At 43.1% G+C, this 12,383-nt stretch overlaps 1 protein-coding gene across 1 annotated transcript in view; it reads left to right on the top strand.

Annotated features, from left to right (window-relative positions):
- Positions 1 to 12,383, top strand: part of LOC103258771 (ubiquitin-conjugating enzyme E2 E1) — a 91,204-nt gene that overhangs the window by 12,695 nt on the left and 66,126 nt on the right. The window contains exon 3 of the mRNA XM_008056442.1: positions 2,893 to 3,025. Coding sequence (XP_008054633.1) covers positions 2,893 to 3,025 — 133 coding nt within the window. The remainder of the gene's footprint in view (positions 1 to 2,892; positions 3,026 to 12,383) is intronic.

Genomic DNA, 12,383 nt, shown 5'->3' on the forward strand with positions numbered 1-12,383 from the left:
AACACAATGAGGAATACACAAGAACTGCGAGAGATGATTTTTTTACATTGATAACGCATTTTTCTGGAGAGACGAACTGCTCAGAAGAGGAGTGTCCCTCGGCGTGCTAAGTGGATGCTCTCAACACCTGAGCTCACTGTGGCAGCAACAGGAGGCCATCAAATTATTACAGCAGCACAGTTTGTATTACAGTCATTTTTGCAGTTATGATTTAATACTGCATCTCTGTGTTTGCATTTCGTTTGACTGCACATGGTGCCATGTATGGTCAGTAAGCGTCCATGTCCTTAAGTTTTGATAAATTTTAACTTTTGTAAGAGATTTGTGTATATTTTGTGGTAGTGAGTGATAAAATAGACTAGTATCTACCTATATTTTATGCATTCGTTACATACTGAACTTCTTAATTTTGTCAATATGTCTATACTGTGTGGTTCAGGCGTGGTTTTTTTTTCGTTTCTTTTTTTGCAAATTACCACAGATCTCAAAACAATTTTCCAGTATAGTTTGTTGAAAAAAACCCATGTAAGTGGACCCGCGCAGTTCAATCCATGTTGTTCAAGGGCCAGCCATGTCTTCATCTTAAGTGGAAGAGCCTGCGTTCTCATTTCCCACGCCTCATTAATATTTGGTTTTGTCAGACATTTAGCTTAGCCTGTATATTTTGTAAAACAGTATGATTGAGTTGTGATTTTGATTTCATTTCCTTACATTTAACAAGATTGAGCGTGTTTCATGATGATGGGCCATTTATGCTCTCTCTGTTGTGAAAATGTCTGTTTATGTATTTTTTTTAGTGAAGTTATTCTTTTTTATCTTGATTCCTAGGAACTTGTGTATTCTGGACACTAGAATTGGATCAGTTTTACGTGAGCTGAATATATTTTCTCAGTTTGTGGCTTGCCTTGTCACTGTCTTCAGTCACACTCTTAAAAATTTTGACTTTTGCATTTAAATGCATCCGTTCTGTATATTTATTGAGAGTAAAAATCCAATTTCCCCATTTTTTAAAAATACGCAAATTGTTTTCCTAGCCACACTAGTTCTGACAAATTATGTGTTGATATGTATGTAGAAAAGTTTGAGAAATGTCTTTGAGCTTGCACACAAATTTTAGAAGCAACTTGTCAGGTTTCTTTTTTTTAAAAAACTGTTGAACTTTTTATTAGAACTGCAACAGATTAGTGTGGGGAAGTAGACATCAGCAGGATATTAGGTTGTCCTGCCCATAAACTTGATCTCTCCTCCATTTATTTAATTTGCATGAATATATTTTTAATAAGTTTCATGATTTTCTTTATAAAGATCTTATGTATTGTTTATGAACTTTATTCACAGGCTCCTTATATCTTTAATCTTATTGTAACTCACTTAAAAATACATTTTCTCAGAGCCAGGTATGATGGTGCATCCCTGTAATTCCAGCTACTCTGAAGGCTGAGGATGTAAAAATATAAGACCAGCCTAGACAACATAGCGAGACCCTGCCTCAAAAAAAAAAAAAAAAAAATTCTAATTTTATTGATGTATTGAAATGAAGCTGGTATTTGGATATTGACCTTGTATCCAGCCAAGTTGCTAACCTTTTTTTTTATTAAGTTTAATAAGTTGTACATATATTTTGGCTTTTTCTGTGTGCATAAATATTATAAATGCTAATGATTTTATTTCTTCCCCCAATCCATATATCTTTTATTTTTTATACTTTGATGAGTTTTGATCTAGTACAATACTGCTTACAAGTAGAGATAACAGGCATCCTCGTCTTGTTCTTCATTGTAAAGGAAATGCTTTTCATAGTTTACCGTCATTGCTGTGAGGTTTTTGATGTCTTTTGTCAGGTTAAAGAAGTGTCCTTCTGTTCCAATGTTGCTAAGAATATGTTTGGTTTTTGTAATCATGAATTGCTGTTCATGATAAAATGTCTGCTCAACAATGATTTTTTTTGTAGATACAAACTGACTTCAAAATAAGAGGGGGAAAAAACTAAATCTTTGACAATAAAAACTTTCTCATGCATCTTAATAGGATTCATTGGGCTGCCCACTTCGCTCTAGAGTTTGAGGAGAGTCTCTGGCTGTTAGATGTAGGTATTAGCTTGATGCAGCAAAAAGAATGCTGGAAAGCTGAATTCTCCCCTCACTTTGCCCTTCTGTTCCTTCCCCTGAAAGTACTGATACCATTCAGTCGACTCGTGGGCCTTCTTTTCCCCAGCAAATTTCTCTGCGACTCAGGCAGGTTTTCTTGCTCGTAGCCTCGGGACCTCTTTACTTTGCTCTGAATCCACCGTCAGCCACTATTTATTGACGAGGCCCCAAGGACAAGGCAAAGCCCGCTTCTCAAGCAACTTCCCAGGGAGGGACAGGAGAAGCAGTAGTTGCAAGACGCAGTTGGAATCCACACGGTAGACCATGCTGGTCATGATGTAGGGAGTCCTCTGGGTGGGCAGAAGGGAAAAGGTGTGTTATTTGAGTGGAACGTCTGCCTGATGGCCGCACTGGTCTCCATGGACCTCATCTGTGTCTCAGCTGTTAACACAGGAGTTAGACTAGTGGTCCCCCAGTGGCCCTTGTCTCTGACCTTGCAAGCAATGTTATGCTTTTCTTAAACATTTGGTCTCCGACCTCGGGCCTGTGGTCCTTGGACTCCTTTCTTCCATAGGCTGAGTTGTGAATGGCGTAACAGAAACTCCCTGGTTCCGTCTTATTATGTTAGACCAGCATGTATAGAGTAGTGATGATACTGACAATGTGCATCCTAATAGAAAATTAACCCAGTAACTGTGTTGTGTTGTTATGGAATTGCTTGGTTTATTGTTACCGTAAATAGATTTTTTAAATTCCAGGCTTTATGTAATCTCTAAGCACGTTTCATTTGTGTGTCCTATTTCAGTGCTGGACCCAAAGGAGACAACATTTATGAATGGAGGTCAACTATATTGGGACCCCCGGGATCTGTCTATGAAGGAGGGGTGTTCTTTCTTGACATTACCTTTTCACCAGACTATCCGTTTAAACCCCCTAAGGTCAGTATGAAGTATTTATCCGTTTTTAGCAATATGTGTTATTATATTTGTATGTAAGTCTTCGTAAGCATACATTATCTAGGAATGCATGTCTATTCTTTGGGCATAGACAACTTCCCAGGACTGATAGTGCATAAAAGAAACAACGTGAAAAATTATAGGTTTTTCTCCCACCCAGCTTTGTATTCGCGTCATTGTTTCTACTCATCCTTTTCGTTGTCTCCTTTCTGTGGCATACGTTTTAACGTAACATAAAACACCATGTTTTATGAATGGGCATGTGGGTCTAAGCTCGGGCCAGGGACCAAACATAGCCTGGAGCCAGTGCTGGAGCTACGGCCAAGCCCAGGAGGCAGGCTGCAGGCAGAGGAAGCCTCGCCTGTGCAAGGATTATAGCACCACTCCAGAGCTCTGCATGTTGGTACCTCCCGGGTTCAGCCGCTCACACAAAGTACACAAGCCCCAGAACAGAAAGTGTGACCCACGGAGACTTAAGGATCATTCCAGGAAAATGTTAGTAAAGATGTGCTGATACTGGTTCTTTAATAAATAGCTTTTTGTCCATTAACCATTGTCCTGCCCATGTCTGAGGAACGTGCAAGAGTGTAGTGAGCTAGAACATGAAAGAACTCTCACTCTCATAAGCCAAGTGTTAGGTCACACTCCCAGCAGGTCCTCCAGTATGTTAGGGCAGGCCTGCCGGGGGTGTGGGTGTCTGGTGTGTGATCTGGTGCTGTGACAGAGATGCAAAGAATTGCACAAAAGTTAGATCAGAAAATATGGTTTATTTAGAAAGTAAGTTAGAGAGAAAGAGGAGATTCACCTCCCCAAGGTAGGGGAGGGGGCCAAAGCCAGGAAACATGACCACACCAGAGTCTATTAAGGCAGTGGCTGCAATGGCCATGGCAGTGGTGACCGGTTGTTGGTGGTTGACTCCTTTTAACCCCCCCTTTGATGAGGAAAGGCCATTATAGTGATTTGGGGTGTGGTCTGCTTTACCTCATCATGAAGGGGCAGGTAAGCGTGGGTACTAACATCAGGTGATGGACAGCAGGCAGGTGGGTGGGTTAGTCACATGATTGCTGCCATGGTGAAAGGGTCTGTCTTTGTCATGTTGATCACAAAGGGCTGATTAGGTTAACCTGGGTCTTCTGGGTGGATGCAGATACTTGAAACAGAAAAGCCAGTTAGTACAAACCAAGCAGGGGAAAGGGATTGTGAAACAGCTATCAATTGCTGCCTGAGAAACCGGTTCTGTCTGATTAGAGGTTACGTTAAGTGAATTGCTAGAAAAACATTTAGGCAATGTTAGATGGCTGCTTGCTGGGTGTATTAAGTCCATGTTGTGTCCTTTCGCTGAGATTGTTCACTTAGCAGTCTTCACGTTCCTTTCTGCTGCCTAGACATCAGCCACTTGGCTGTGTTCAACGTCATCTTCGTTAGCGTCTATTCTCCACTGTGGTGGAGGAAGCGACCCTGAGAACGCTGACTCTGTGTTTTGGCTCCCAAGAAGGAATCCTCATGTGACCCTAACTTGACTTCTCAATGCCCAGGGAAATGAAACTCAGAGTCTGAGTTGTGGACTGGAGTTAACAATCTTTTTAAAACCAAGATGAAACTAGACCCTCAGCGGAACTTTCTGTAGCTCCCCTCCCTCTTTTTTCCCTTGCCCTTCCTTTCTTTCCTCCTTTCCGTGGATGCTTGGTCGGTGTTACCCAAGCAAAAAGTAATAGCTGCAATGACCTTCGTTTACCGAGGAGGAAGCCAAGGGACAGGAAGTAAATTAGAGAGAGAAAGAGGAGCTTGACCTCCCCAAGGTAGGGGAGGGGACCAAGAGGAACTGAGTCACTTGCCCAGCCTTGTGCAACAAGCCGGTAGATTTCAGGGTTGGAACTGAGAGATCTATCCCAAAGCCCGTGCTTCTTAATGCATGACAGAGTGCATTTTATCCAAGCTGACCAGCTGGTGACACCGGTGGCCTCCCAGAGCTCGCATCTGTGGGTTTTTGGTGAGAAAGCCATGGTCAGTCTGATGGTTGTTTCCTCCCTTTCCTGGATAGGAACCTTACGCTTTTCATTCTTCTCTGGACCAGCCCATAAACCCCAGAGAGTACAGTTGCCCTACCAGTGAAGTGAGGACCTTTCTGTGACGGCCTTCACAGTAAAGGATGCCCTGAGGGAGGAAGAGGGGGAAAGCTTGGACCAGGCTGTCGTGCTGCTGGTGTATCTGGGTGGTCTGTTCTGTGAGACAGAGGCTCAGAAAGTGCATGGGCTCATCCAGGTTCTGCCTGCCAAATTTGCAGATGAAACGAAGCTCGAGGAAGCTGGGGGGAGAGTCGTCCGTATTCTCGGCTCTCTCCACCGAGTCAAGCATGGCACTGGGCATCAGCTGTGCCAACTCAGTTCTTCTGTAAAACACGAGCCAGGCAGGATGTTCGCCTCTCACAGATAAGGAAATTTAGAAGAGGCTTAAAGAACGTTCTCAAGAATGTACATCCAGAAGTCTGCTGAGCTCTGACTCCAGGGGCTATGTAATTTCCACTGAAATACACACAGTTGCTCTGGAGAGGTAAAAATAGGGCCTGGGAGGAGTGTGATATCTGTCCTCAGTGTTTCAAGGACTGTGGTGTGGGTTGCGGTTAGACTGTGTCCTGGATGATTGGATGGGACAGAAATAGAAGCAGGAGAGTATCAGTTACGTGGAAGTAGATTTCAATTTTTTATGAGGAAGATCAGGCCCACGGGTGGACGGTGTCTGCTTTTGCATAACTGTGCTGCTTGACACACCAGGCTTCCCTTTCCCAGGAGTGTGCAAGAAAAGGCCGAATGACCCCTGTCAGGAATATTACCAGAAGAAATCGAATCTCTCCACTGAATAAATTGGACTAGACAACCCCTAAGGAAAAAGAAAAATTAAACTTCAGTAACTAGAATCACGATTTAAATGCACATTTAGTAGAAACCTGTGGGAAGTTTCTAAAAGCAAATTATCACCTCCTAATATATCAGTTCTAGAAATCCAATTTTTTAGACAGATATGCGACTCAGGGGAGGAAAAGATTGGGGTATATTGAAAGCAAATACTTGTGTTACGAATGCTTTGGAAGTCCCCACTCCGTGCCTTTCCAGGGTTCTGTTGCTCTAATGGGCCACACCCAGGGCTGTCTGGGCTTCTCCGTGCATCCCTCATCGTTTGCACTTTGTCCATGTCAGCCATGCATTTCAATTCACACAGCACAGGTAGTGAGGGCAGCTATTGGGGAGAGCAGCGGCCCGCAGATAGACCCAGTTGGCTGTCGAACGGCTTTCTGAGTAGATATTTCAGACTGTAAAATTCATCTGACGCATGACTGGATTCATGAGATGATTTTTTCCAAATACCTGTACTCGGACCCCTTAGTAAGGACTTTTAAACACCTGAGAGCACAAAAATAGTGTGAAGGTCAGTGGTGTGATTTAGAATGCCTTTTCTTGCTATGGGAACTTTCTGGGAGTGGGGCTTGATCAGTTTGAACATTCCAGTACCTAGTTTTTCAGAATCAGAGATGAGCTATTCCAGTAATTTATTCCTAATTCACCCAACTTCCAATAAGTCAAGCAAAATAATTATTGCCCAAGTGCATAATGTTCATTAAACTTAGTATTCTAGTTTTAAATAGATTGGGTACTAGTACTTTTCAAATGCTGTGTTTCAGTACAGTTTTTAGTACATTGAATTTCTTATATCATCATTACTGTGTTTGTGCCTCTTTTATTTAATCGACAGCATAATTTTACTATTTCAGAGAGTTAAAATATTGTATATGGCATATTTTCTTGTATGACGTTGGTTGTATTTGGTGCCAGGTCTTCAGTTGTGTACTTTATCACCAATGATAATATTATTTTTTCTGGGTAAATAACTGTTTAATTGAACTCTATCTCAGAACAGTACACAATGCTGAAGAGAAAAGTGTCGTAAACTACTGGTATGTCTAAAAGTTTTTAATACCCTATTTACTTTTCAGTCTAGACATATATTTTAATGTTATAATTCAGACTCTATTCATTTGTAAAGTAGAAATTGCTTTCTGTTTTATTGAGGATTGCATTTGCTTATTCATGTTGTAGATCATTATTCCTCAGAGTACTCAAAGTTTTTTTTTATTTTAAAAGTTTAATATGTAAGTATTTTACTGTTTTAAATGTTTCAGTCTACATATTTGTTATGGAATAAGAAACTATCGCAGATCAGTGAGAGAGGGGGAAAAATGACCTGCACTCCCAGACCGGAACTCTTTCTGCTATTTTGGGGTGGCTCTTTTGAGATTTGCGTTTCTTTCATCTGTATTATAAATATGTATGCATGCATTGCTACACACACACAGACACACATGCTTTTTTTCTCAGTTGGGGAGGGTTGTCTTTGTCACCCCGGCTGGAGTGCAATTGCAGAATCAGCTCCCTGCAGCCTGCAACACTTCCGGGGTTCAAGTGATCCTTCCGCTTTAGCCTTTCAAGTAACTGGGAATACAGATGCTCACCACCATGTCCATCTAATTTTCTTTTTTTTTTGGTAGAGACAAGGTCTCACTGTGTTGTCCGGACTGATCTCAGAACTCCTCAGTCCTCCCACCTTGGCCTCCCAAAGTCCTGCGGAAACAGTATGGGCCAGCGCACCCAGCCACACACATCTTTTTACCAAGATTAGGCCATACTCCCCATGGCTTCATTATTGCTTTTTAGCCAACACTGTATTTCCAATAGACATTGGATTGTGTTATAATTATAGACACTACATAGAGGCTTTGCAGGTTTTGAGTCTTTTTTTTTCATCTCTACCAGTTCAGTAAATGAAAAAATCATATCTTATGGTTGCTTTAATTTGTACTTGTTTGACTACTGCTGAAATGTATACTAGTTTTCATGTATACTGCTTTCCAGTTTTTTTTGTTTTTGTTTTTGTTTTTGAGTTGGAGTCTCACTCTGTCGCCCAGACTGGAGTGCAGTGGCCGCTCCCGGCCACCGCAGCCTCGCCTGCTGGGCTCTGGCGATCCTTCCGCCTCAGCCTTCCAAGTAGCCGGAATTACAGGTGCACGCTACCATGCCTGGCTAATTTTTGATTTATTGTAGAGATGAGGTCTCGCCAAGTTACCCAGGAGGGTCTCGAACCCGCGGGCTCAGGCAGTCCACTCACCTCAGCCTCCCAAGGCACAGGATTACAGGCTGAGCCACCAAGCCTGGCTCACCAGTTATTTCTTGTTTATGAATAATATGAAAAAAAAATATATATATATATATACACACACACACACACATACATACATGCATATTTTTTTTTTTTGAATTGGACTCTCACTCGGTCGCCCCGGCTGGAGTGCAGTGGCACACTCACGGCCACTGCAGCTTTGACCTGCTGAGCTCAGGTGATCCTTCCGCCTCAGCCTTCCAAGTAGCTGGAACTACAGGTGCATACTGCCATGCCCGGCTAATTTTTTTGATTTATTGTAGAGACGAGGTCTCACCAAGTTGCCCGGGCTGGTCTCGAACCAGTGGGCTCAGGCGATCCTCTCGCCTCAGCCTCCCAGAGTGCTGAGATTTCAGGCTGAGCCACCGAGCCGGCCTGAAAATATTTTTTAAAGTCTTGCACCAACTAAAATTAACAAGGGTACTCAAAGAATTCAGAGGCAAAATAAGGGAATATGTTACATTCTGTATTTTTTCCTAACAAGAAAACATTTTGAAAGTATTATGATGCTCTCTGTGTCTAATGTTTTTTGTCTCAGAGATCCTAATGATACATCCTAACTGAGAAGTCATGTGCGGTCACAGGTCAGATGCTTGTGTTTACACTAGAAATGCATAGAGATAGCCCATTCTTCACCTGCCTTTTCTGTCTCCCTGTGGGTCTAGACATCTCATAAAAAGTGAGTGAGTGTCATGAGCAGATATAGGATTAGACGCGGGGAGAGTCAAGCAAGCATGTTACTTATTTTCAGTATCTCAGGCAGTCTGCACACAAGTCAGACGTGCTGGTGTCTATATGCTTCTAGAAAAGATTGTTTCTTTGGCAGTAGCAAGACAGTATCTGCTGGTGAACATTCTCCAAAAGGAATGGCAAAAGCACAACAGAAAATTACATACATACGTCAAGTGTCTATGAGAGAAATTAAGAGCAATACTCAAAAGATTTTAAACTGCAGCTCTTTCACTGTGAAATTTTATCAAATACATTTTAAAATTAGTCTTAGAGATCAATTTAGAGCATATTATTTGCTTCATGGGTTTATTTTTCTTTTATGAAATCTAACCATAGGTTGCTTACTAATGAAAAGTCAGCTAATAGTGATGGCCTTCACTGCTTCCAGACAGAGAAATAGATAATTTAGGCCCTCAGGTTATCAGAATCCTTATTTTCCTTGTTTAGAGTTGTACCTTAAAATGGCACGTCAAGACCGCTCATGAATGAAGTAGCTGATGGGTTTTGTAATAAACAGTGATACCCAGAGATGGAAAGCCAGGGCAAGATCTGCAGCTAATGTTCACCCATGAGCTCCATGACTTGGTCCTAACTAGGTGGGAGATGTTTTCATGTGCTTGATTTTATCATTGTTGCTGCTGCTGCCTACAGAAGCAAGTGAAGTGTCTCCTGGGGTTTTCAGAAAGAGCAGGGCTTTACATGTATAAACTCAGACTGCCCACTCTGTGCTCTGGCCTTGGCTAGCTGACACACAGTTGTCAGGGAGTGACATGAATTAACTGGTCTTTAACCTGAGTTCTCAGGCTAAACTCTCAGATAGAGCTTGGCCATGGTCACGTCCTTTCATGTCTTTTGAGTTGCCTGTGGACATCCAGTGGTCATCTCAAGCCTAACAAGTCTAAATCCAGATTTCTGATTACACTTCCCACCCCTCTCCAGCCAGACTGGCTCCCCCGTCTTCCCCCATCTTAATGAATGTCAGCTCTATTTTTCTAGTGGCTAAAACGAAGAACATTGCTGTTAGCCTTGACACCTCTCACACGGCCCAGCCAGACTCAGCCCCACTGGCTCTTCGAAATAAATCTTGAACCTGGACGTTTCTCGTCACCCCTCGCTGGCTGCCCTCCTTCTGCCCTGTCCCTCCTGCAGCACCTGTCCCCACACAGAAAGGCTCTTTTTGAAACGTGTCATATGATGTCAAGTGTTCACCTGGAACCCTCCAGTGATTCCCGACTTGCTGAGTAAAAGCCCACAGACCCGAGGGAGCCTCCCTATCCACAGAGGGTTTTCCAGAGAGGCCAGCCACCCCCTCACTCAGACGTGGCGCCCACTCTTCATGCACCTGTCCATTGGCCCGCCCTTCTGCCTGCATTTGTACCCCAGAAAGTCACACAGCTCACTCCATTACCCCATCACATCACCGCTCACGTGCCATCTTCCAGAGACACTCTTGTGTGACAAATCCCAGCCTCCTCCTGTTCCCCGTGAGCTCTCCCACCCCACCCTACCATGTTCTTTGCTGTAACACTTCTCCCTCGTGGCTTTACATATTTCTTAGTCGTTTCCTGATTATATTCCCTTTCTCCAGTTAGCATGTAAGCTCAGTGAGTGCAGAGACCTTGTTTTGTGGCACTCCTGTATTCCTGGCATGTGAAACGTGCCTGGCGACTCATTAGGCATTCAGTAAAAATGTGCTACATTAATTTAATCCATACACGGTGCCCTAAGCGAAACGCTGATCTCCCTAACCCTTTCGTGGATCAGAAAACTGAGGTCCATAGTAGCTAAGAGGCACACAGGCCATTGGTAACAGAACCGGGATCCAAACCCAGTTCTAAATTGGGCTTGGGCTTTTTATTCCCCCCTTTATAGAGAAGGGTTAAATTACTTAAATCCTTGGAAGAAGGAATACTCGCTCCTAGGTAAAGAATCATAAAACATAAATAGACCTGGGAGATTTAAGCTGAAGAAGTCACTTCTCCACAACTGGGGAACCGTGTTAGACTACAGAAAGCTAGTGATTTCACAGGGCACTTTCTCACTTAGCCCGCGTTGAAGCTGCCTTGTGTTCTCGGAATTATAATTGGGCTGTAGGATTGCTCACATCGCAGGAGTCCAGGATTTTTCCGTTTGGCCTGTGCTCTTTTTTGATACTTTTTTTTAAATGTCATGCTATTCTTAAATGTGTGGAATTCCAAGATGAATATGAGGATTAAAGGTAGGTCAAAACAGAGTCATTGTCTTTGTGCTTTTAAAACAATATGCATCATGTCTGTGTCCAGCCACCAAGTGCAACCAATTTAGGAATAACTAAGAAGTAGGGTTGAATATTGCTCATTTTCAGGGCAAGGAGCACCAGCTTTCTAAGCTAAGAAGATCAACCACTTGACTGGCAGGAAGTTGTTGGTCCTGTTTTGAGAAAGTGCCCCTCACTAGCTTTCTGTAGTCTAACGCAGCTCCCCAGCTGTGGAGAAGGACCTTCAGCTAATCACCATCTACCCTGAGATGCTGTCACCCAAACCCACTTGATCTATCAGGCTGGATCAACATAGCCGCCTGCGCTTTGTACGAGCTCTCATGGCAGTGCCATCGGCCCCTCTGATAACCACAGACACACCCCTGACAGAGCCCTTCCCAAACACGAGTTTGCACTGGCTCTCTGGACCCTTTCTCTGTGGATTATTACTGGCCACAAGACTGGGAGGGTGGGTAGCCTGAGGTCCTTCACAGAGGATATTCCACAGGGGCGTGTGTGAACCAAGGAGACCACAGGCCTCCAGGGGTTGGAAGGGGAGGAGCTTGTTTGCAGTTCCTACAGGGGAAGGTGTCAGCTCACTCTTCAGAGAGAGGTGACTTTTCCAAGAAAGGGTTACAGATCTATACAAGTAATCCCTCCCCTTGCATGGGTTTTCTGAAAAGAGAGGATTGGGGTAGCTCTTCAAGGGTAGCTCTCCAGTATCCCAGACAGAACACTGAGAACTCTGAAGCACCAAGAGTCACAGAAAGTTCAAGGACAATACAGTGATATTGAACAAATAGTCTTGTAAGGAGGAAAACTTTCTGTGGGGCGGAGCCAGAAGCAGCTTCTCTTTGGGCATTTTCTGACCTTGTAGGAAGGGTCCCTGATAGAACCAGATCAAGACAGGGAACAGACAGCCTGTGTTGATTGTCTGTAAATTTCAAAACGCATTTTTTTTTTTGTCCACTTAAGAAATAGGGTAGGGAAATAGTATTCCATATGTAAGAAAATATCGTAATATTCTCCACTTTATTTAAAGTGTCATTTGTTGGGTAGCTATGTAATGTTACTTTCTGCAAGCTTGGATATGATATGTAAGTTTGAGTTCATTTTTAAGACTGCCTGCCAAATATCAGTGCCTTTATGGCAAGTGATCCAGTC

Source organism: Carlito syrichta, unplaced genomic scaffold (genome assembly GCF_000164805.1).
Source record: "Carlito syrichta isolate Samal-C Ts95f unplaced genomic scaffold, Tarsius_syrichta-2.0.1 Scaffold302358, whole genome shotgun sequence".
Classification (NCBI taxonomy): domain Eukaryota; kingdom Metazoa; phylum Chordata; class Mammalia; order Primates; family Tarsiidae; genus Carlito; species Carlito syrichta.